Here is a 26,807-nt window from a genome sequence, read left to right on the forward strand (position 1 = left end):
TAACTTATGACTCAGTGTTGAGGTGCTTTTAACTAAAAATATAGCACTTCCACACCAAAGAAAAAACTTTTTAAAGCACTGCTATCTCAAGTAATGAAATGAAGACACCAAAATCACAAGATTTCAAAGTTTTCTACAAAGTACTGACAATACTGTGTACAGTTATGCACATGCAAAAATAAAGATGCAATGGTCATATTTCCTTACACATTTTTAAAGAATTCATCATCTGTGAATCAGAGTACATCCTCATTATGTTGTCTTCTAGTAATCTAATAATCTTTAAATGCTATACTCTTACCAACAATCTCCCTAACAAACTAAGGAGTAGTTCAGCAGCTGGCCATTCAGGCTTATTGACTGTTGAAAGAAGGTCTTGAACAAAATTTTCAAATAGTGGTCTGTAATCTTCTTCACCTTGCTTACTACCACATCTGTTTGAAAATAAATAGTGAAAAGGCTGTGAATTTAGGTGACATGTCCACCAATATGACTGCAATTTTGTTAACTAAGTTTTCTTTTCCCCATATGTAATAACAAGGTATAAGAGAGTACATTAAATATAATATGGCATAAAATGACTCTATTTCTCGAATTTCACTCTTCCCCTTGCTAGCGAATTCATTTATTGCCTCATATAAACATTACTTTCCAGCAAGTACACCACCACATTTTAAAAAATCCCTTTCTCTGAAATTACCATAAATTCTTATGAAGGCCTACTAAATTTCTCTCTACAAATTTTCCTATTCAATTAGAATTCCCCAAAATTTACTGAAGAAAAACTACAGAATTTCAATCCAGTACTTTAACTTGTGGAGTCAAATACGTAAGTTCCCAAGAAGGCTTTAATATTTCAAATGCCCCATTTTAAAGATCAGGAGACCAAAGACCACAGTGACATATTCAAGGTTCAGGTTATGGTAGGTAATTGGATTAACCATTTACCTAAAATAAATAAACTTATTTTCTATGCTGGGGAAATAAAAATCAGATTTTGCTCACTTTTTAAGGAAGATGGAAAGGAAGTTTTGGGCTGTTCTCATGGCTGTTTCGTAAGAGTTGGTAATGACAACATCTTGGTCAACCTAGATTGAGAAAAGTGAATTTACATGAATACAAGAAATAATCAAAAACATAAGTTTGTTCAGTTGCTACTGTCATGTTATTACTGAATAGGGGAAATACATTTAAACAGTAAGAAGCTTATGGGGATCTGGGTGGCTCAGATGGTTAAACATCGACTCTTGAATTCAACTCAAATCATGATCTCAGGGTCACGAGACTGAGCCCTTCTATGGACATGGAGCCTGTTTAAGTTTCTCTTTCTCCCTCCCACTGCCTCTCCCCCTCTTTCCTCTCTAAAAAAAGAGGCTTAAACTATTCTTTTATGTATACAGACAAAAGCTACAATTGGTAAACACATTTCAATACTTTATAAAAACTAAATACAGTTCACTTTGGTTTATTAAAATATAAAAGAGTAACAAATGTGGTTAGCAAATGCAGTATCACTAATTTCTTACTGATCTAGGTCAGAAGAAATTGACTTTAGAAAAAGAATTTAGAAAAAAGAATTTATTTATTTATTTTTTAAAGATTTTATTTATTTATTTGACAGAGATCACAAGGAGGCAGAGAGGCAGGCAGAGAGAGAGGAGGAAGCAGGCTCCCTGCTGAGCAGAGAGCCTGATGTGGGGCTCGATCCCAGGACCCTGGGATCATAACCTGAGCCGAAGGCAGAGGCTTTAATCCACCCAGGCGCCCCAGAAAAAAGAATATAGAAAAAGGCATTTAAAGTTCAAAGTTTAGGAAATGCTGCAATACAATACAAAGCAAAACTCAAATCCTTCATGGGAAATTTCAAGATTAAGATATATAGTCAATTCAAAGTTTTAGAAACCCAAAGGTGAAAAATACATGAAAAAGCTCACTAGTTACCAAGAAAATGCAAAATTACACGGTATCATCGCAGACTGACTAGACTAGGCAAAATCTAAACAAACTAAGCTAGAGTACTACTTTTCTGAGTAAACTGACAAGTTTTAGTAAAGTTGAAAATACTTGTAAAAAAATAAATGTATACTATGATTTAATATTCTACTTCTAAGTATACCTAGAGAAACTCTTAAATTGTGATACAGTTGTGTATGTTTAACCCAAGTCACGAGAATCTGTAATTAGTTATTATGTATTAAAAACAATGTTGACTGAAGAAAACAGCTATGATGTCACTATATCATTTACGTAAGTTTAAAAAATTATATGCAGAGAACTAACTAAATAAATAAATGGAGGGACATAAATATTCTCCTGATATCTGTCACCAAAGACAAGGAAAGAAAGATTGGAAAGAAAACAACCAGATTGGGAGAGCGACCTCACTTTTTTGATAGGCATTTTTCACTTATTTACTTCCTTAATTATATACATATGCAAAATTCTGAAAATAACAAAAGAAACAAAATCACCCCTGTTTCTTTTTAAGCTTTTACAGTACTATAAGAACCTAGAAAAACTGTAAGCTTTGATGGGTAAAAGCTACAAAACCAAAAGCAAATCTTAGCTACAGTTACTCAACGATGAGGTATAAATTCATCTTCTGCATGAGAATTACATTAATTATATTACAATTATATATTATGTAGCAGTACAGATATTATATATAATAATATTCGCTTGCACAATGACTTATCTAACTTCAGACTTAGTGGTTGGAATGAAAAGCCTGTTAGCTATTATCATGCTCATTTTATACCTAAAGAAACAAACTTGGGTTAAAAGATCCACATGTCTCGTGACTGGCAGACAAAGTAGTATCAGAACTAATGTTTCTTAAAAATTAGTCTAGTGCTCTACAAAGATCCTAAAGACCAGCCATAAAGCTCTAATTAAGAACTTCAGGTTAATAAGAGAATTCAGGTGCTTCTTCCTATAAAAGTACAAAGTTATAAAAGATTCCTTACTTTTTTATTTGAGTCCTCTTCTGAATTAGAGTCCTTCTCTGATGATGGTAAGTGTACCACACACTGAATTAGTTGTAAAACCAAGGCTGTAACCATCTGAATATACATAGGCTCTCCATCCATATCACTACTATTTAACCTTTAATGGAGAAGAAAATATTTAAATCATACAAAGAATGAAGAGAATTTCACTCTATATGTCATCTTCATCTGAAAATTTCAGGTGCTTTACTAATATGTCTAGACATTATTTTAGTGCTTGTAATAGTGTCTTTAAGTCTGATTATTTTTATTAAATTAGAAAAAGTACCACTTTAATATCTATACATATTTAGATAATTAAAATTAGTCAAAGGAAAATGCAATATTTAACACACATTTAACACAAATTTCTATACTCTATATCCACTGCAAAGATTTATACACGAAAAATATCAAATACTTCTCAAAATGATTTTTAAAATGAGAAAAGTCTTCAAGATTTCCAAATGCCCATACATTCTAGTACTTATTTTCTTATTAAAATCTGCTACACAGTCAGCTCTTGATTGTTTGTGGTAGGGTGTGCAGGCAGAGGAACGGAACATAAAAAAACAAATTTAAATATTTAAGTCTAAAGATACTATAAAGGTGTAAGAATTCTCATATATGCTCATAGCTTTTCTTCAGGTTTAATAGACTATACACAATTAGTCCAAAAAATTAAGGTAAGAACAACTATATTACATAAGACAACCTTCAAAACAATCTAAATGCCTGGCATTTAGGGTTCTATGTGCCAGGTCAACACACTTAATCACTCAGGAAATTATAATAGTTATGATAATGATGATGATTCCCTATGACAACAAAGACAATAATCCACTGCTAACTACAGCAGTGGATAACATTTCTTAAGTTACCCTGTGCTTAGTGACTTAAGAACATTTAATCTCCATGTCTATTCTCCATATTGCTGCCAGAGTAATCTTCCAGCTTTTAAAAATAATATTTAATGACTTCCTACTGTATAAAGGATTAAGTCCAAGTTCCTTAGTATGGCGTATAAAACACTTGAACTGCCTTTGACTTTTTCAAGCCATATTTCCTATCATGGCTTAATCAGGGATGATTTTGCCCCTCAAGGGATATCTGCCAGTGTCTGGAGAAAATTCTGGTTGTCACAATTGAAGGGGGTAGGTGGGTGGTTCTCTTATCATCTAGAAGTTATAGGTCAGGGATGCTGCTAAGCATCTTACCATGTACAGAACAGCCTTTCACAACAAAGTATTAACTGCCCAAAATGTCCATAGCATCATGACTGAAAAAACCTGTCACAGATCTTTACACATGAGAATCAATGAACTTCTTTAAGTCCCCCATATATGCACTGCTTTTTCACATATCTAAGCTATTCTTCATGCTGCTCTTAGTGAATTGCCTCTCTTTTATTTGATCATTAAAATAAAAATCACAGATGATTAGGAATAAATTTATAAGGACTACAATATAATGTAATTCTTCATTGTACTTATTAGCCTTTGCTATAATTAGTTACCTGAAGTTCCTCAAACTCCTCTTGCTGGTTGGTAATCTTGCAAGTGAAGTAAAAATTTCTTCCAAAATTAATTGCCTATGTTTTTCATATCTTGAGAATACCTGTTTAGTAATTATAAGATCTCAAATTTAGTTTATTATAATTATTTGAAAACAAAAATATTGTATCACACGATAAAAAATATTATGTCATTTATAATGAAAATGTTTTCAACATCTTCAATGACAATAAACTTAATTTACACTACTTTTCCATCCTTAATTATAACATTCTTGTAGAATTAGCATATACTAGTTTTAGTTAGAGGATTATACTATCTTGGAGATGGAAAAACAAAATTTAAATGATTTTAAATAATTCTGATTTAATTATAGATATTAAGGAATTATTAACTATTTCTTTAAAATTTAGAGGAGAAAAATAAAACAAAGACAAAATCAGAGAAGGAGATAAACCATAAGAGACTCTTTATTTTAGGAAATAGACTAAGGGTTGCTGGAGGGGAGGAAGGTGGAGGTATGGTATAACTGGGTGATGATGGACATTAAGGAGGCATGTGATGTAATGAGCACTGGGTATTATATAAGACTGATGAATCACTGAACTCTACCTCTGAAACTATTAATATACTATATTGAATAAAATAAAAATTTAGAAGAATTTAAAATAGAAGGCACACAAAAAATAGTCCTTATGCTGAAATAAATCTACGGAAAACTTCAATCTTCATTTTTACAAATTTGAATTAAATGATATCAATATTATTTTTCTGGTGGAATAACTATAAGTATGACTTTATACTTACTGCAGTGACTAACTTAATGGCACATAATTGTAGTTCACTGACATTTTCCACGAAAAATGGTGTAATTCCCATTGATGATACCTGCAAACATAAAAAGTAATCAGTATACATCTCTAGTTGATTTCAGTAACATTCTACCTTAACTAAATTCCAAAATATTCATAAACTTACTGAAAGAAACTGAGAGGACATTTTCTTTCCTCTCATTAATCATTAGTATTGATCTGGTTTTTTTCTCTGCTCCTTTCACCCTCAAGCACATTAGTACATACTTTCTTTTCATAGCCACCATTCCTCTGAGCTCCACATTTTGAGTTAATAAATGTCACAATAAAAAAAACAATATATTTTGCTACTCTGGATGAAAATATTATGACATATTTCAAAGGAAGTAATCATTCACCTTTCAAAGAACTTAAGAGTTTAGAGTTTATAATACATTCACCTTTTATCCTCAATGTTTCTTTTTAAAACTTCCCTGGACTTGTATTTCTTCATTTTATATACATCTTCTGAATGGAAAAAATTAACATCATGCTGGCATTATTACTGAGTGAGCAAGGTTATGCTGAACTCACCTAGCCTCTCTATTCTTACATCATTTGGTCTAAAATATAACAAAATGCTTAAAAAAAAAAAACAACTTACCTGAAGAATTGTTGTGTCTGTAAGAAGCTGTATCTCTAGCAATTCTGATAAGCTGCTAACAATGTCACAAACTTTATTATAAAGCATTACTATTACTCTCTGCTTATGGGTAGAACATTTAGCCCGTTTTGCCTTTGAACTTAACAAGCCTCCTAAAATGAAAGAAAAATTTCAAACAAGTAATTTATCAACTTTCAATAAACAGTAATAAAACAGTATTCTGAATTAAGAGAACAGATTTTTGGGAGGGTGATGGGTGCTACATAAAAATATAACCTGGCAAATAAAGCTGGTTATTTATTGAAACAGAAAATTATTCTCTAGGGATATTTAGATAGCAAGTAATCATTCTTGTAACAGATAATTTATGGCACATTCCAGAGGCTATAAAATTCTCGTAAAATATGTATCTTTATTTCTATTTTTTTCTCATTGATGCAGGAAGAGTAAGATTTACTTCCCTTTAAATTAACTTGCAATTATTAAAAAACAAGTAATTAACTATAGATTATTTATAAACCAAGTATGTCCCCCTCTCATTAAATGTATACATTAACTATTTCACAGTTTATTTATTTATAAAGGTAATAAATGAGGGAAAGATTAAACATCTTGAATCAATCCACCTTGTAAATAACTAATATTCTGCATAAAATTAGGGTGAAGTGATAAAGAGAACTAGAAGCTAAAATTATCTGGGATTTTCCTGACCAGTAGAAATTACTTCCATTATATGTAAATATTTGCTAAAGAAATTATACCTGAACAAGTACTGGATTAACTAAAAGTTCTATACTCTAGTCAAATCAAAAATCAGTATTTATTACCATCTTCATGATCTCGTAATTTTTGTGCTATTTTAAGTTACAGCATTCTGACCCAACATAAGAAAATTATTTAACAGGTAATTTTGACATAAAACTCAAAACTTTAATATAAAAAGGCAAACTAACCTCCATGAGGATCTAATCTGTAAACAGGATCATACTGAGGATAAAGTGTATTCTGCAAATGAAATTTAGTGTATTGTATAACTCTTTCAATTACATCCTCAATATATACAGCTTTTGGCATATTAGGGGATGTCATAATGTTGATAGTTGTAAGACAGGCATCTGCTGATTTTGTAACTCTCTCCATAATAAGGTCTCTCCATAATCTTTCTTCATCTTCAGTATCGTTATTCTATAAGATAGCACATTGTTAATGAAATGGAAATAAATGCATTTATAGGTTAAAATATTAAGAAATTATGGTATGTTCGATTTTCATGGTAAATGTTTTAATGTATGTACATTTTTTTTTTTAAGTAAGCTCTACATCCAATGTGGTGCCTGAACTCATGAGCCCGAGATCAACAGTCATATACTCTACTGAGCCAGCCAGGTGTTCTTTTATTTATTTATTTATTTATTTATTTGACAGAGAGAAATCACAAGTAGGCAGAGAGGCAGGCAGAGAGAGAGAGAGGAGGAAGCAGGCTCCCTGCTGAGCAGAGAGCCCGATGCGGGACTCGATCCCAGGACCCTGAGATCATGACCTGAGCCGAAGGCAGCGGCTTAACCACTGAGCCACCCAGGCGCCCCAGCCAGGTGTTCTGATGCTTGCTCATGGATGTTCAGGAACATCAAGAATGAAGTACAGGGGCGCCTGGGTGGCTCAGTGGCTTAAGCCGCTGCCTTCGGCTCAGGTCATGATCTCAGGGTCCTGGGATCGAGTCCCGCATCAGGCTCTCTGCTCCGCAGGGAGCCTGCTTCCCCTCTCTCTCTGCCTGCCTCTCTACCTACTTGTGATCTCTCTCCCTCTGTCAAATAAATAAATAAAATATTTAAAAAAAAAAAGAATGAAGTACAAATACTGATATTACTTTAAGATTTTTTCTTTCAAAGTTTTCAAACATAACACACTCTATCTCCTGATTTCACCACTAGATGACACTCCAATAACAAAACTATAGTATCTTCAATGTACTTTATCCAAACCTAAGATTCTAGCTAACAACTATAATTGTATATAAATAATTTTATGCTTGGAGTATGAACACTATAGTCAAAACTTTGCAAATTCTGCCTGTTGCTGAGAACAAAGTAAAAATTTAAATGACGAATGGTAGAGCTACATTTGAAAGTAGTAAAATGTAAAAAAAAAAAAAGTAGTAAAATGTTATTGACTCAATCATTCCCATATTTGTTTTTCAGAAATAGTATTTTTGAAAAAGAGGTTAAAAAGTAGTTATTATGCAGACTACTGAAAACATAATTTATTTTCTAAAATGGATAATTTGACAACTGACAGAAGATTGCATCTTTTTTTTTTAAAGATTTTATTTGTTTATTTGACAGACAGAGATTACAAGTAGACAGAGAGGCAGGCAGAGAGAGAGAGGGAAGCAGGCTCCCTGCTGAGCAGAGAGCCGGATGCGGGACTCGATCCCAGGACCCTGGGATCATGACCTGAGCCGAAGGCAGCGGCTTAACCCACTGAGCCACCCAGGCGCCCAGAAGATTGCATCTTAATTTATACACTGGCCACTTACATTACAAATGGGAAGGAATGCTTTTACTTTTTTATTTTTATTTTTAAAGATTTTATTTATTTATTTGAGAGAGAGAGAGAGAGAGAACAAGCATGAGCAGGGGGAAGGAGTACAGGGAGAAGTCTGCTGAGCAGGGAGCTCAATGTGGGACTTGATCTCAGGACCCTGGGGTCATGACCTGAGCAGAAGGCAGATGCTTATAGCTGACTGAGCCACCCAGGCACCCGGAAGGCATGCTTTTAATTTTTTGAGAATGAAAATCCTTCTCTCACATGTTTACTTAGGAAATAGTAACTTTTTGTTTTTTTTAAAGATTCCATTTATTTACTTGACAGAGATCACAAGTAGGCAGAGAGAGAGAGAGAGAGGGAAAAGCAGGCTCCCCGCTGAGCAGAGAGCCCAATGCGGGACTTGATGCAGGACCCCGAGATCATGACTTGAGCCCAAGGTAGAGGCTTAACCCACTGAGCCACCCAGGGGCCCCAGGAAATAGTAACTTTATACTCTAGGAATACTTTCAAATGCATGCTATGCAAAGCATATACACTGGGAAATGAAGCAAGTAAAAGCACAATATATGTATAGCAGAGAAGGGCACTAATGCCTACAAACTCAATTACTTTTTTCCTAACTCTCTAAGCTTTCTTCCATTTTACTGCTTGCATACCTATTCAAAAAAATATGATAAAGTAGCTTTTCTTTAATATTAAAATTGCTGTATGAAAGAGTCATTGAATGAAAAAAACATTAAATAATGCTATGCCTTCAGGAATTAGAATAATTTCATTAAGGCTGAGTCAGCCAGCTCTCCAGAACTCTAGATTCTTGAGCTCTATTACAATTTCCTGTCAAGTCTTTCAAATAAAATTTGTAGACTAAGGATGTAGTAGATTGCCACTATGGGTTTCTCTAAGCCCTTTGTTTTCGATTCAAGAACTAGTTTAAAATGGGCATTGGAAAAATATAGACATATTTAAGAAACCACAGAAATACCATCTGAGTTTATTTTTCTACATTTCTTTTTCTTTTTTTTTTCTTTTTTTTAAGATTTTATTTATTTGACAGACAGAGATCACAAGTAGGCAGAGAGGCAGGCAGAGACAGAGGGGAGGAAGCAGGCTCCCTGCGGAGCAGAGAGCCTGACGCGACTCGGGGCTCGATCCCAGGACTCTGGGATCATGACCTGAGCCGAAGGCAGAGGCTTTAACCCACTGAGCCACCCAGGCGCCCCTTTTTCTACATTTCTTATTCCACGTAGATCACTTAGCAATCCTGTGGCTTGGGCAAACTCAAGAACATTTCTCTCATAAGATCCAGTGGATACACTAAATATATATATGCAAATATGATAATGGAAACATATATCAAAAGTGTTAATAGTGGTTATTGCTAGATGAGAATATGGACGTTTTTGAGTTTGTGTTTTGGAAATTTTATGCAATAAGGAAAATTCAGCAACTTAATACTTTCCCAAATTCTTAACTCATATTAAATGCCTATACATATTAATGTTTGAATTCAATAATGGTAGAGCTATCAGGATCAATTTGAACATACACATGATTTTGAAAGTCTGCTACAATTCTAAGAAGGTAGATTCCAGGCAGCTTACTTTGATCAGTTTATAAACCATTACATTATGTTGCTGTTTGACATAAAGGTACTCAAATATATTAACAGTTGCTGTTAACATTTATTGAGAACTTAATATGTGGAGACATTGTTAAGCACTTTACATTAATTAATTTATTTAGTCCTTTCAATGATAATTTGAACTAGGTATATAAAAATGGTACAAGAGTGCCTGGGTGGCTCAACTGGTTAAGCGTCTGCCTTCTGCTCAGGTCATAATCTTAGTGTCTGGGGATCAAGCCCCAAGGTAGCTCACTACTCAGCAGGGAGTCTGCTTCTCCCTCTCTCTCTGCCCCTCCATTCCATTCATGTGTGTGCGTTCCCTCCCTCTCCCTCTCTCTCTCTCTCATAAATAAATAAATAAATAAATAAAACCTTAAAAAAAAAAAAAAAAAAAAAAGAAAAGGTATATAAGGATTACTGTTTTAGGATACATTAGGAAAGCAGTATAAGGTTTCTCTTTAATTCTCCAGGAAGGTCAAGAAAAAGAACGACTATCATTTCATAAGTGAAAAAAATTTTTAAATACAATCAAACACAAGGAAGAGCATAATATAAAATTAAAGAACAGTCCCGTAAAGTGAAATGAATTTACATCTGTTTATGTCAAAGCTGTGAATCAACAATGTAATTCTGAATTACTTAAAATATAATTTAGTAGCATTGCTAATGAATGTAAAAAGCTCAAATAAATGAAATTTGAGATTTCCTCTGTAAATCAGAGTTCTTTTGAGAAAGACCTGCATCTTAACCATAGCAAAGGTAAAATTAACAATACAGATTTTGTACTTACATGATTTAACAAAGTGGAAAGCTTTGACCCATCTTGAATATTCTTCTCCAAGATATTTAGGACTTTCACAGTTTTGTCAGTAGAAAGCTAAAACAGCAACATATATTACATATATACATATATATTATTTTTTTAAATCAATCATTGGTAAAAGTGATAAATTAGTCAAGAAACATATTGTACAATTATCACCTTTGGGGCTATGGAACATACAAAATTACCACCTGCTTAAAGAGTGGAAAAGGAAAAATTTCTCAGACTCTACTTAAATCTGAATTATGTAGAATTAATCACTTATTTCTGAAAGACAGAAAAGTAAACACAAAATGGACAAATATGCACACTACTAACTAAACTCTTACCATATAGCTAGTCAAGATTTAGTCTGTTCTGATGCCTGGCTGCCTGTACTTGTGGCAGTGATACTGAACACACATATGAACACACACACACACTCTCTCTCTCTAAGTTTTCATCTGTTGATTTAATTATAATGTGGTTTCTACACTACAGTGTTATTCAGCAGGTGTCTTAAAATTCAAGGTGGTATTATGAATAAAGCATAAAACTGTAAATGGTAAAAGTTACAAGTGTAAAGTAACATTTTTCCCAGAAGAAATCTTTCTTATTTTAAAAATTATCTCCTATTTCATTTCTTTAGAAAGGACGCTTTCTCTACCTAAAATATTAGTAGCCGATTTAAAGGTTCTGTAAGGAGGCAACTGTTATTCATATTCTTCTGATTGAACAGGTCTCTTTTTAGACTCCTAGCATGCAACTAGGACTCTCAACCAAATCATCCAGAAGAGTCAAATGGAAGGATCACTAGAGTAACTAACATTAAGTACATTTTGATCATTTTGCCAGAGTACAGAAACATGTTCTGCCAAATGCTACTTTAGATAATTTCATAACAGATTAAAATACTCAGACTTTTGCTAAACTTTCCATATTTTGAAAATACTCAGCAAATTCACCTGGTGAAAATAAAATCATTTTAGCTATATGCAATTATGAAATTTATGAAATAAAAACTCAGACTGGCAGTGTCATTTCAGAAAATTGATGCCATTTTCCTAAATAAAAAATAAATCAATATATCCCTCACTGCATACCACTGTGAACTAACAGCACATCAATGATTGGTTAACAATGTGATACAACTGGCTTTAAAAATCAAATTCATGGAAACCTTTGTGCACTGTTGGTGAGAATGTAAAATGGTGCACCCACTATGGAAAACAGTATAGAGGGTCCCCAAGAAACTAAAAATAGAACCACCATAAGAGCTATCATTTCCACTTCTGGGAATATATTTGAAGGATAAGAAAACACTAACTTAAAAAGATATATACATTCCCATGTTCACTGCATGATTATTTACAATAGCCAAGACATGAAAGCATCCAAAGTATCCACTGATGGATGAATGGACAAATAAAGTACAATGTGTGTGTGTAGATACACACACACACACACACACACACACACACACACACACACACACACAATGTCAATGAAATATCTTGCCATAAAAAAGGAAATCTTGCCATTTGTGACAACATGATTAGTCCTTGAGGGCATTATGCTAAGTGTGATAAGTCAGACAAAGACAAATGCCAGATAACCTCCACTAACATGTGGAGTCTAAAACCACTACCAAAAAAACAATCAACCAAACACACAGACACAGAGTACAGATGGGTGGTGGCCACAGGGGTTGGAAATAAGGCTAAGGTAGGTGAAGATGGTCAAAATGTACAAATTTCCTGTTATAAGTTAAATAAATCCTCAGGATATAATGTATAGCATGGTGACTATAGTTAAAACTATCCTGTATATTTGAAAGTTCCTAAGAGAGTAGAACTTAAAAGGTCTCATCACAGAAAAAAAATTATAACCATCTATGATAATGGATGTTAACTAGATTTACTGTTGTGATCATTTTGCTGTATATACAAATATCGACTGGTTATGTGATTAACATAATATTAACATAATGTCAATTATATCTCAATAAAAAATCAAAATTCACAGCACATTACTTAGAATACAGACAATATATAAACAAAAAATATGTTCTAACTTGGTAAAAACATCAAAATATTTTCTAGTCTACTTTAAAATTATAAAATTGAATAAATGAAATAAGTTTAGAAATGTTTAGAATAAACTGTAGGTAAATAATCTTAGATTCATTATTCTACTTATTCATGAGAACAACACATTACCTCCATATTATAGAATAGGAAATTAGGAGACTTAGAGTAGATAAATCTAAACAATAGGGAGCCTGCCCTGCTTAGAAGAGGAGGGAGGATTCATCTTGAAACTGTATTTGCACAGCAATCACACAGTAGTTTAGGGAGTAAGTGGTGGCTCATAAAGATTATAGGAAGCCATCCCTTGATGCTGTCACTATAAGAAGTCATTATCAATGAAAAAATACTGCCATTCCATTAGAATAGAATGAGACAATTCAGCAACAGAAAGCTCACAAGAAAGTCAACTCACAAAAATTACTATAAAGCCTATAGTAACGAGGCTATGTATTTACTACAATTAATGTGTTGAGACTGTAGCTTTACTTTCACCACTCTCAAAGACTAAAGCAAATGCCAAAAAAAATTTTTAGTGTATTTTGACATTTAAATAATATAAATACCTGAGACAGCGAAAAATAAAAACAGTGGAAAAAAAAATCCAAGCCATGCTACTTTCAATGGGATACAATTTTCTTTAGAATAATTTACAGAATACTTGAGTCTTGTTTTTAAATAAAAAATAATTTAGACTCTCAGAAGGCAACCATAAATTGTTTTCATTATTATTTATGCTATCGTTGTAATTTACCTTGAAAACTTTAATTTCAAACATTAGACCGTACATAGTAAATATAAAAATTTTTCTTTAGTGAGATACCTTATCCATTATACCCATTGCTTTAATTTTAGCAGATTCACTGCCGAGTTCATTAAGCTGATGTTTTCCTAAAAGAAGTTCCTGAGGAATTTCATCATCATCACCTGAAAAATCAAACCAGATAGTTTAGGTACAATAAATAGCTTAAAACAGTAAGCTTAATTTTTTAATAAAATCTAGGGACACACAAACAAAAACAAACAAACTAAACAAATAACAACCTAAGAGGCCTATGTAAACCTGAAGGAAACCCTGAATGAAAGGACAGGGATTAAAAAGAGATTTTGATGAAGATGGGAGGAGGAGTTAGATCTCTAATCTTTACTACTCTAGATATACTGTTGACCCTTCTCAGCCAAGCTCTCTGCCCTAGAAGGCTGACCTGTATGGACTACATCAATAGTCTCCTATCCCCTCCAGCTTCTGTTTGGGTTGAGCTAGTGGGGTGCCCTGTCAGAAGATCAAAGAGGAGAGTGAGGTCAGGGTATTTATATCTCTGACTCCTTCCTTGTAAGGTCTCAGGCTGCCCATGTTCTCTGACCAAAAGGTTAGTGCTTTTTTCCCCAAGTAAGTCTATGACATATTTTCCCTACAGAATTGAGTTCTGGTAACTTATATTTACCCTTGTTCCTTTTGGAGTAGGGATGGTAATAATTCCATGGCTGTTAAACCTAGATTCTGGTACTATTCTGTCCCCAACTCTGTAACTGGTCTCTTTGTAAGTAAGTCCTACTCAAATTATCCTAATTTGAGACTGCCATCTGTCTTCCTGTTGGGACCTTAGATGACATGGAAGACGGTTTCTCAGCACACAATTTGTATGCCAAATAATGGCATTAATGATACTTAGGCAAGTAACTTTCCCAAAACAAATACTTTTTTTTTTAAAAGATTTTATTTATTTATTTGACAGAGAGAAATCACAAGTAGATGGAGAGGCAGGCAGAGAGAGAGAGAGGGAAGCAGGCTCTCCGCTGAGCAGAAAGCCGATGCGGGACTCGATCCCAGGACTCTGAGATCATGACCTGAGCCGAAGGCAGTGGCTTAACCCACTGAGCCACCCAGGCGCCCGCAAAACAAATACTTTTAAAATAAAGGTTCATATAATATAAAGGGTAATATATCTTTTAAGACATTTTCAAATAGGTGGACTCCTATAAGAATCATTGTATATTATATGGCTTTTGTATAAATTAGGCACTAGTGTTTATACCAGCTATAGGTGGCATGGAATTGTTGAGTAGCTCTAAATACTGTAAGCAGTGTTACATTTCTTTATTTAAAGCTATGATCTTTACATATTATCATAAAAGAAATATATGAATATATTAATCCTACTATATTCTAATTGGTTTTGTTTTCCATATTAGATTCTGTATTACTTAAAGCCAGTGGCTAGAGTATTTATCTTTGCATCTCTAGCACTTAAAATATTGCTGACAAAGAGTAAGTACTCAATAAATATTGGCTGTAAGAGTAAATGAGCAGATGAATAGGTTCCTATTTCTGCATCCTTGGTCATATTAGTACTCTCCTTATCTAGCACCTACTCATGTCTCATCTAAAAAAGGTTTCTTTTATTACTGTCATACACTGGGGAGGGTATGATTCACAGACCTATATCGCTGAAACAAATAATACATTTTATGCTAATAAAATAAAATAAATTATTATCACCTACTTTGGTAGCTGCATTCTCAGGATTCCAAAGACAGTATCAATAATACTTGATTATTACACTAAAGTTTTCAATTTCTTAATAATACAGACTACATTTGGGGGGAGCCCGGGTGGCTCAGTCAATTAAGCGCTTGCCTTTGGTTGAGGTCATAATCCCAGGGTCCTGGGATAGAGTCCCACATTAGGCTCCCTGCTCAGTGGGGAGTCTGTCTCTCTTTCTCTCAAATAAATAAGTAAATAAATAATCTTTAAAACAAAAGAAAAGAAAACAAAAAAACACAGACTACACTTGACTCTACAACTAGATTTAAGTTTCTTCAGAGCACAGACAATGCCTCTATCTGCACTAGAGAACTGGCAGAAGCATAGACACATAGGTAAATAAATATATTTAAAGCGGACACTGTATTTAGAGGTAAATAAATATATCTTAAAATGATTTTACCAAATGCAGTAAAATCCATATCTTCTAAATTATCCAAAATATTTTCTATTGAGGCTGTGAATCTTTTAAAAGTTGAAGAATCCATCATTTCTATAAGAAAGAAAAAATAAGAGCTTATCACATTACATGTAGAAAACTGAAGCTGAAGACTATGAAAAAAGACATACTAAAAAGTTACCTTCAGGTGTTAGTTTTGGCTCATAAGCTTTCCTCTTCTTCTGTTTTTCTTTTTTCTTCATTTTTCTAGCAACTAAAATAAACAAAGAAATATTGAAATACAGGAATGACTATTTAAAATATTTCTATTTTTGCTTATAGTTTCCTCCAGAACTTTAAATTCTTAAACAATAACCACTACCATTCCAAACTAAATATATACTTCTGTCTTAACAATTAGGAGTGGTTAATTAACTCATAAAAAGGTATCAAATATTCTTCAAAGTTAAAGACCTAAATTTAAAGCAGCTTATGTAAGAAATCCGTTGACACTGATGAATTACCCTCACTAAGGCTGGGAGGAGGAGAATAATCTTCCATGTCAGAATCTGATGGGCTTCGGTTTCGGTAACGACCACCACCCGAACTCCTTCTTCCTTCATGAGAGTGGCCACTTCTCCTATGATCCCCAGAGCTTCTTCTGTCACGCTCTTCATATTCCCAAGCTTTATCATCATCTTTTTTATGTCGTTTCCTAGAGGCTAGAAGCAAATCCCCATGACAAATAATTTACCTCATTTAAAAAGACCTAAAACTTGTACTTCACAAATGAACCACATGAGGGGAAGGAAAATCATTGTGTGGGTCTAGAAAACTGAGCTGTTGTATTTAATCAGACACATTAATTATGGTATAGAAATGGTATCACTTATTTTAGCATTATCATATTATTTTAGATTTAAAAAGATTTCTACATGAATTTGGAAGGTATTCAGTGAGTTGGTGAAGATAATATCTAACCATCAGGATTAATTAAGGCATGTAAAACAATCTTTAATCTAGGATTTGGATGAAAAACAGAAACACTTTAAAGCATTTGGATTATTGATAGGGAGCAGGGTTTGGAGGAAAAGTAAACCTTTGAGAAAGTGCTATAGCATATGGAGTAACCATGTATACCAACAATGAAAAGCCAAATTAAGCCCAAAACTTGGGTATAAATTCAATAGACTCTGATAATCTAAAATCACAGACCTACAGAGATAGAATAAATCTGTACAGTTATAAATACTCATATACTGAATTCGGTTCTCCAACAATGTACTTGCTTAAACCCAAGGAGAAAAGCTTTTAAGCATATACATGCTTCATGAACATATTTATATATGTTACCTTCAGTCCCTTCCCCAACCTTCCAAGGGTCTAAGCATTCCATTAAAAACACCAGTAATGACAGGAAATTCTAGGAAGAACTGGCAAACAGATTTCATCTGACACATCAACTCTGATCAACTGGTAATAGCTGCCTAGAGCTTTATATTTCCCTGAGAAAGCATCATATTTCAACAAGAAAGACTCATTAGAAATGTCTGTCCTGTGAGAGCTGGAGGGCAGTACAAGTGACAAATATTTACCATACCTGCTCTAGGATGTAGCAACATCAACTTAAAACTAAGAGAACTAATGTGTCCCATTATCTAGGCATCCTGTTGTTTTGACCACTTGTTGGTGACAATGAAATACTTTCTAGTCTGCTGAACTAAGTCTGACCCTCTTGCTTTCTTTGAACTGGCTTGTATTTTGAATTCCCAACTATGATCAATACCCAAATACTTAAGACAAAACTCTTACTTGAGTCCCCTTAAATCCTAAAATTTAAGGATGCCAACCCTCTGGCCAATGCTCTCTATCTATGCTTGTGTTGGTCCCTTTAGGTGTGCATAAGCAATGTCTGTACTTTGGCTAATACTACCGTTACAAGCTGCCTTAGCTATACCTATTCAAGAATCTAGTATGGTTTCTGGTTTTGGACCCTTCTGTCCAATCTACTGACAGCATAGTAGAGAAAGATAAATTTGTTTCCTCTTCTTTTTGGTCATAGGATTGGCATAGCAAGATAGTTCATAAAAAGACAAACATGAGTGCATATATTTAAATCTTCAATGATTTTCTTTGTAACTGTGCATAAATTTGACATAAAATATGAGGAAGAAGGACCCCCCCTTTACAATTAGTGTATGCCCCAGTACATTCTGTGAGAGGCTGCCTTATAAACTAATATAAGGTGTGTCTGTGTGTGTGTGTGCATGCGTGTGTCAGAGAAACAGGTAATTTATGTAGCATTCACTAAATATTTTTTTCAACAAGTACTAAAATACCTACCAGATATGAGGAAAAACAACTAATAAGCTTCTTCAGAAATGTGCAGAAAGTAGTATTCTATGACCTCAAATATGACTTAGTCCTTCTGAATTCTAATTTCAGAAGAAATCCATTTCAAGCATTTAATTCTTTGATTAGAAACACTTGAAAAAAATCTTACAATTGTTAGCAAGAACTTACAATATACTGTATTTGTGAAAAATTTTAGAGGCCTTCAAGATTTTTATTTCACATTTATTAAGCTTTAGGAAATTTGGATAAAAATAGGATGGCAAATTAAAAAAAAACCCACCCAATTTCTATGATACAGTGTGTTTGTAATAAGGCTCTCAGGATCCCAATTCACTGTTACTAGTTTGTTCTTTATTGCCCTCATAGCCCTAAAGAACTAGGGGAGGAGCTCAGCAGACAGGTAGGTAAAATATGCCTTCACTGTTTTCCACTTTTCCTTTCTAAATTTTATCAACATCGTTCCTTAGCTTACATCTTCGTCCTCTTTCTCCAGCAACCCAATGATGTTGTATTTACGTTATGGCTACCCAGATCTATGTGGCCTGACTTTCAAAGTTATCCCTCAACCCTTCTCCCATTCTTCAACAAAACAATTACCCTAGTTTAAGATTTTTAGGAAACCGATTTGATTAAACTGCAGCAAAACCTTAAGTTTCAAAAAGTCTCTGAAAGCAGCGTAAGGTTTGTGCTTATGTTCTCATAATACTTCTACATTTTGTACGTCACTATATTTTCACTACATTGTTTTTGTCATGGTATAATGACAATGTGGTTTTTTATGTCAACAACCAACTGAAATTATTTCATCTCTCCAGTGTCTCCAGAGTCACTTTTTCTCTAGTTACTTGTATAGAAATAAACTTAGAAAAACTGGAAGCTACTCTGAGGTCTCTTGAAAAATCCAGAGAAACTTCTTGCACCTATCAGGTTGAAGCTGAGGTTCTCTAATTAATATCCGCTTTCAACGTATTTGGGAATAGCTGTAACAGGATCCATGGCTTTAAGATGACACTATGTGGTCCCATAAAATGAAACAACAGCTCTCATAATGGCAAAGAAAAGAATAGTGACTGCATTGAAGACAAACATAAGGCATGTGTGGCTGGCTCTCTCCCCTGTTTTAAACTTGGTGGGAATTTCTGATTATGCTATCCTTTCTACTGAACTGTAAGGTAGCTTCAAAATTCTCATCAGTTTAGCAATGCAGAGAGCCACTCTCAGTTAAATGGAGTTGAAGTGTGATTTGAAATCAATCTGCAATTAAGGAACTCCTCTTCTTAGCTATTCCCTTTAGAAATGGGTGATGTTTGGGGGATGGGGGAGGAGGAGGAGTGAAGGAGAGGCATGTATATAAAGGGGAATGAGTTTCAGGGCCACCAGATCTCCTTTCTTCTCTCCCTTTCCAGAGCATATGTTCCCATATGACCAAAATGTTTGATTATAATAAAAGAGTATTAACTTTAGCCATTAAAATATATTGCATGTAAATACATCTCATGATAATAACAAGTTATGACAATTATACATATAATTAAATGTCAGATTAACTGCTATATATTTTATTTCAATTTTAAAACTTTGTTCATATTTGTTCAGTATTCATAGTCTACTCCTCATAGCTCAAGAGCTCACAATTTAAAGATCAGAATAAATGAACATTGAAAACTTTGGAGGAGGTAAAGGATTTCCATCAGCAATATACATTTAAAATTGGCAGCATGCATCTGTCCTTCCTGCCCTTGCTTGTCACACCTCTATCTACGGAAACTAGGTGGAAAAGGTAGAACACACTGGTTGTCTTCCCACTTCTTTTGGTCATAATGACTAAGTCAGTTGGCACACAAGTGAAGATCTCCCATAGTCTGTTTCCACTGAATGTCGTTTAAGTCAAACAAGGTTGCTGACCCCTCTTGGCTAGGCTCAATTCTCTTGCTCCAGAAGAAGGAAGATAGGGATAAAAGAGAAGAACTTTTTCAGTGGACCAGTAGGAAGACAGGCGAGGTATAGCAAGTCTAGTGCAAAGACAGGTGATCACAGTGTTGTAGAGAGGTAGCTGTGTAGTGAAGAAGCCAGCTCTGGAAAACAGTGAAACAAGGGAGGAATTCCAGGACACAGCTGGGCAAAAAGGAGAAGCCAGGTCCAAACCACACAGATAACTGGCAATGTGGCTAATCCATTCATAATTTAGTGATAGTATGGTTTTAAGTATTTCTTTACCTGGCTATCTCCTATGTGTCCTTCAAGACTCAACTCAAGTGTCACCTCTTCCAGTAAGCATTCCCTGAACCCCCAAGTATAATTCTGATGCCAATCCAATGTGTTCCCATAGCACCCTGGATTTACTTATTATCACTGTCCTTTTCTCACTGCTACAACTGTTTACATATTTCCCCCATTAGACTGAAGGCTTTTCAAAGACAGGGGCCACATCTTATTTGTATTTTTATTCTCAGTGCCTAGCATATCTAGTAGGAGCTCAATAAATGTTTGCTAAATATAGACACATACCTGTGTTATTTGACACTAATAATAATAGCTCATTAAATTTTTTTTCTTGGTGCCAACTGATCTCATCTTCTGCATTTTTTTAAGTATAAAGAAAAAAAGCTTGCTATACTATGTTTTTAAGAATTAAGATCACTGTCCTCTTCCTAACCCCCCGAATTATGAATGAGACAAACACATCAATCTGCTTAATTCTAAAGTAATAATAAAGTTATGTGATACTTACATTCAAAAGCTTCATCACTATCATTATCTTCATCTGAACTGATTTCAGCATATTTTGGCTTTTCATTAACTGTGCTACGCTTGCGTTTATTCATTTTCACACGTTCACAAAGTGGCATGGTGGATTCAATTTCTGCCAGAAGTTCAGGGGGTAATTCTTTTAACACTGATTGATCTATACTACCTATTAATGAAAGGTAAGAAAATAATTTAAATCTGAAGATAAAAGGGAATTTTAACTTAATTAGCACAATAAAAATGAAATACTAGTATTTATATAAGTTTTCTAAGCCAGCTTTGTATTTTGATAAAACACATATTTAAAACTCTAATAGGCTTCACCCCAAACTGGTAATGTAGTTTTTATACATATATCATTATGTAACTTAAAAAAACATAAAAAGGCTAGTTTCCTCATCAATTTTTGACACAATGCCTTCATGTGTCTGTATAGACTAAAAACTTTCTAAAACAAGAGATTCACTGGCATTACTCAGTCCATATGTAGTAAGGGATTCATCTCGCATTCTTGGTAGCACCCAAATTTATTTTACAGAGGGCTGGATCACTTAGTTTGAAAGTATACTTCTCTCAGTGCAAAGTTGAAGAGTTGGAAGACACTTATATACCCTTCTCTTCCTCTACGCTTGTGTACTGTGGCTGGGACAAGAGTTTTACATGCTTTTACCTATCATTCATCTATTTGAGAAGTATAGTAATGCCTTTAGTAATACAAAAAATTTCCTCAAAGAGATAAACCAATATATACATTAAACTGAAGAAAATAAAAACATGAAAGGCAGGATAAATAAAAACATATTAAAATGTAAGTGTCTATAACTAAAATAGTAAATTCAAGTCTGTTATGAAATAAAATTTGTATTTTTCCATGAACGATTAAGACAGGATAAAAAATGTATCAACATAGTAACATTAACATAACTTTTATTATTTAACCCTACACACATACACAAATAACTAACAGTTGTCATAAAATAAATAAATTCTTAACATCTTACTGAGAGCTTAAAAATGAAGAGGTAGCAAAAGCTATCCATTGAGGATAATTTGTCCTTGACGACTATGAAAGATGACAATTTTAAATTACTTACCCTTGTAAATCTTTGAGTGGAAGTATTAAAAATGATGTCTTACCTGCTAAATTTTAGAAATTGGGAGCAAAGAGTATCTTAGTGGTGTACAGCAGGGAATATTAGTAACTATAAGCAACCTTCCACTACAACATTCAAATGATAATAATACTTAACGTGAAGGATGAAGTAAATCATGACAAAATGAATGGGTACTGATTAAGACAATTTCAAAGTATCAATACACAATCCCAATAATTTAAGAATATAAAACATAAATTATTAATCTTGATGGAAGAATAATCCCTTTTTATTCTTTGTGCAACTTTTATTCAACATCATGAAGGAGTTATTTCAGTTAACTTTTAGTCTTTTATACTACTAAGGACACATATAGCAAAAATTTCACCTAACAAAGATGTAATACTTGTGACTGGTAATATTCCAAAGACTTCATTGCTGAGAATCCTGACATACTAATGTTGAGTATACTTATCTATGTCACTTTCAAATCATGCGACACTACTTTGTGCTGGCTTTCTAAATTCAACTGTATTTTATAGTGAGGTACACTTTTTAGAATATTAATACAGGTAAAAGAAACCAACTTTAGCTTTGGATTGTCCTCAGCCTGAAGGTAAACACACTATGCATCTCATTTAAAAGTCCTTAATGTCTTGGGGTGCCTGGATGTCTCAGTTGGCTAAGCATCCGACTCTTGATTTAGAATCAGGTCATGATCTCAGGGTCCTGAGATTGAGCCCTGCAATGGGCTCCATACTAATTGTGGAGCCTGCTTGGGATTCTCTCTCTCCCTATGCCCCTCCCTTTCTCTAGCAGCAGCAGCAGCAGCAGCAGCAACAACAACAACAACAACAACAACAACACGGTCCTCAATGTCTTGAACACTTATAATTAAATGTGTGTGGGGTTTTTTTTTTGAATGAAGGATTATGTTTTCTAGTATTTATCTTCCCCTTTCCAGATGACCTATAATATTAAAAACAATTTTTTTTTAAAGATTTATTTATTTGACAGAGAGAGAGACACAGTGAGAGACGGAACACAAGCAGGGGGAGTGGAAGAGAGAGAAGCAAAGCAGGCTTGCCGCTGAGCAGAGAGCTAAATGCGGGGCTTGATCCCAGGACATTGGGATCATGGCCCGAGCCGAAGGCAGACGTCCAACAATTGAGCCACCCAGGTGCCCCTAATGACCTATAATATTAAGTATGTATATATTAATGGTCATTAAATGCTTTTTGATTACCTTTCATAATTTCCTATGATCACTTAGAAGTATGCTCCCCGTATAGTTTCTGAGTTGCTATATTTTATAGGCAAATGAAGACGTTTCTCAAATTTTAAAAAATGGGAATGCTTTCTTTTTTGTACTACCTAAAATGTTTTGGGTATTTATAGGCAGCCCAAAGTATTTGGCCTTTAGTCCATCATGAAATTTTTTAAAAAACAAATTTCCCTGATTATGTTCTGCTTAGACTAAATTCCCATTCTCAGAAGCATACAGCAACCTGATACTAATATCCCAGAATTAAAATTATCCTGCAGATAAGTATACAAAAACAATGAAGGGTCAATATATGTACTGATACTTGTACTCTCTTTACAATGGTTTATCAGATCCCCAGAGCAAGGAGTCTGCTCTCGTCTTTCTCTTAAAAAAAAAAAAAAAAAAAAAAAAAAAATTCCTTACAATAGCCAGACATAGAAAACTTATGTCATATATTTGATAAAGCAGGCATCAAAGTTTATTCCTTGTAATTTACTGTCTCTTATTCCCTAAATTAAGAAGAATGCTATCAAATTTAAGAGCTTTTGTATTCTGTAGATCATTTTAACATCTGTATAACTCTCAAAGTTATAGCAATATAATTCAAAGACCAAATGTTTCATTTCTGAAGATACTCCAACTTAAGAAAAAAAAAATCCAGTAACGGGTAAATCTTTCAATGTACCATCTTCCAAAAGTAAACCCTGTTTCATTTCGAATAGAAATACCTACTCCACAGGTTTATGCATTTTCTGAATTAAACATCCTTTCTTCCTTTTAGTAAAACACTTTATAAATTGATTCAGCCAAGTCCTTGATTACAAAGGTTAAGAGAAAATATTTGACTTTCCTGTACTCACAATCAGCATATTTAATACATTACCAAGGACTGAATAACTGACTCAGCCTCAACAGATCTGAATAAACAGTGAGTAATTCAAATGATGCTTATGACGTATTTGATTATATTCTTTTCCCTGACTTAGGAAATAATCTTCTAAATGCAAAAATAATATCTACTTCTCAACACAATGATTTTATAAATTATTGTTGTTCGTGGAGTTATTTTTTCTTAAAAACTTCAGAATGCTAGGACTTTATGATTATCTTTCTCACCTCATTTCTCCCATCCCAATTACTTTATTCTTTAAATTGTGTGTTTGAATTACCATAAAATTTTAAGTTACTGGCTTGAGGGGATAATGTCATTTAGTCATGAATTTTTTGAAGTACTACATTTTCAGCTTTTGTAGATCTATAGATAGACATAGCGCACCTCTATCTCCTAGCCCTCCTAAAGCTAGAAGAATACATTTACTTCTAGATGTGTTACATTTTTGTAATCTTGGATTTCAACTATAAATCACTCATATTAGCACATGGAACAGATTACTAAAACCAGAACTACTAAATCTCAGAGTCACTAATCTGTTAACTGACAATGTGTATTTTTTTTTAAGTGAAAAACCACATCAAGATTAAAATAAACCACCTCAATTAATGAACTCTTTAGGACTGAATATTCAGACAATGGAAACCAGTCATATTCAGAAACCATGAAACTCACATAAACTTGTCAATTATGTAAGTCATAAAAAACATCTTAGGTATAATGTAATTCAGTGACAATTCTTAGAACAACCTATACCAATTACAGGGGAGTAGCATCAAATGGATCTTTAAATTTAATGAGAGGCAAAAGAAAATAAAAATTTAGTTGTGTATGTTGTCAATCGGCCCATCTTGTGACCTTAAGTGGGTTAATATGGTTTGAAGATACATTTTTTTTGGTGGAAATGGCTCCTAAATGCAAGCCTACGTCTTTATTTGAAATCACTGTTAAGAAGAAGTAAATTCAAGGAGCATAAATTGCAGATTATATAGCCCTGAAATATGGTAACAGTTGGGAGGTAGAAACAAAAAGCAGCACCTGAAGAGAAACTAGGAAAAGAAAAAAAAGTGGTTCAACTATGAGACTAGGACACTGAATGTTCCTTTCACGAGGACTTCAAGGTTATAGCCTGATGGCAGTACTATGTATGGGTAAAGAGGAAACCTGTGGCAAATCCTCAGTTTGAAATGCATGGGTCCATTTCTATGCCTTTTTTGTTTTTTTAAATATTTTATATAATTTGACAGAGAGAGATCACAAGTAGGCAGAGAGGCAGGCAGGGGGTGGGGTGGGAAGCAGGCTCTCCACGGAGAAGTGAGCCCAATGCAGGGGTCGATCCCAGGACCCTGAGATCATGACCTGAGCAAAAGGCAGAGGCTCAACCTACTGAGCCACCCAAGCGCCCCTCCTTATGATTTTCTTAATAACGTTTTTTTTTTTTTTTTCCTCTAGCTTACTTCATTGTAAGGGTATAGTATATATGTAATATACAAAATATGTATTAGTCAACTTTGTATTATTTTTAGGGCTTCTTGGTCAACTTTAGGCCATCAGTAAATTTGAGAGGAGTCAAGAGTTATATATGGATTTCTGACTGTGTTGGGGGGTGAGTGCCCCTAGACTTCAAGTTGTTCCAAGTATCAGCTGTTCTTGGAAGGAGCAATAGCAAACTAGGAGAAGTTAGACTGTACTTTTTAGTACAAAGACTCCTTCACTGAGTGAAAATGAGGGAAGTGAACACAGAGATTTCTACCAGAGTTAATACTCGTTAGGGTAATATGAAGGGAGGATCTGTTTGTAACTGAGGATGAAGTCTAAATTTAAGGGAGGAGAGCATCAGGCAGACTACCTCCCCTAGAAGAGAAGAGTCAGGAAATAGGTCTGCTTTTTGGTAATGTTTTAGGATAAGTGAAAGTCATGTATAATGAGATAATCTGGTATAAAGTTGCCTTGATTTTGATAAAGAGACAGAGAGACCTCAGGTACTGGCTGGAGGCCTAATAATGCTTATTCAGGATTATTAAAAAAAAGGTTTTTTTTAAGGGAAGACTAGTAGTTATTCATCTTTGGCTAGGGAGGAGTGGTCAGGTTCAAATCTGCAGCTCTTTTCTTTCCATTGGTCTTTGAGGAATAGTGAAACTAATGCAAAGAACCATTATATAATCACTACACAAGGAACGTTACAACCTAAGAACAGGTAATCAATCTCCTTTACAATGTTAAGCAGCAATTTTTAAGTTGCAGGTTATGACCCATTAGTACATTGTGAAATCAGTTTTGTGGGTCTTGACTAGTAGTTGTTTTAAAATGAAAGTGAAAATGTCAGGTTTTTGCTTATAGTACAGGGATTGTTAATATGTGCCTGTCTGTGTGCATTAGGCCACAACATGCATTTTATTTCTTAGGGCACAATCACAAAAGTTTTAAAGTCTTTCAAGTTTTATGGTTGCCACTTCTTTCAAAATAGCTGAGTCCATTTGGATTGAAAAGGCCCTTCTAGGTTACTCAAAT

The 26,807-nt window shown here is 34.1% G+C and overlaps 1 protein-coding gene across 2 annotated transcripts in view; it reads right to left on the reverse strand.

The window, feature by feature from the left end:
- The window catches only part of NIPBL (NIPBL cohesin loading factor), a 205,418-nt gene that overhangs the window by 51,232 nt on the left and 127,379 nt on the right, over positions 1–26,807 (reverse strand). For both annotated transcript variants that reach the window (XM_082724196.1, XM_082724197.1), the window contains exons 11-23: positions 21,027–21,209; positions 16,465–16,662; positions 16,143–16,214; positions 15,965–16,054; positions 13,840–13,943; positions 10,918–11,004; positions 6,910–7,141; positions 5,957–6,108; positions 5,309–5,389; positions 4,504–4,604; positions 2,967–3,105; positions 1,006–1,088; positions 302–434 (exon numbers count right to left, since the gene is read on the reverse strand). In XM_082724196.1, coding sequence (XP_082580322.1) covers positions 302–434; positions 1,006–1,088; positions 2,967–3,105; positions 4,504–4,604; positions 5,309–5,389; positions 5,957–6,108; positions 6,910–7,141; positions 10,918–11,004; positions 13,840–13,943; positions 15,965–16,054; positions 16,143–16,214; positions 16,465–16,662; positions 21,027–21,209 — 1,655 coding nt within the window. The remainder of the gene's footprint in view (positions 1–301; positions 435–1,005; positions 1,089–2,966; positions 3,106–4,503; positions 4,605–5,308; positions 5,390–5,956; positions 6,109–6,909; positions 7,142–10,917; positions 11,005–13,839; positions 13,944–15,964; positions 16,055–16,142; positions 16,215–16,464; positions 16,663–21,026; positions 21,210–26,807) is intronic.

Source organism: Mustela nivalis, assembly GCF_964662115.1.
Source record: "Mustela nivalis genome assembly, chromosome: 3".
Lineage (NCBI taxonomy): Eukaryota > Metazoa > Chordata > Mammalia > Carnivora > Mustelidae > Mustela > Mustela nivalis.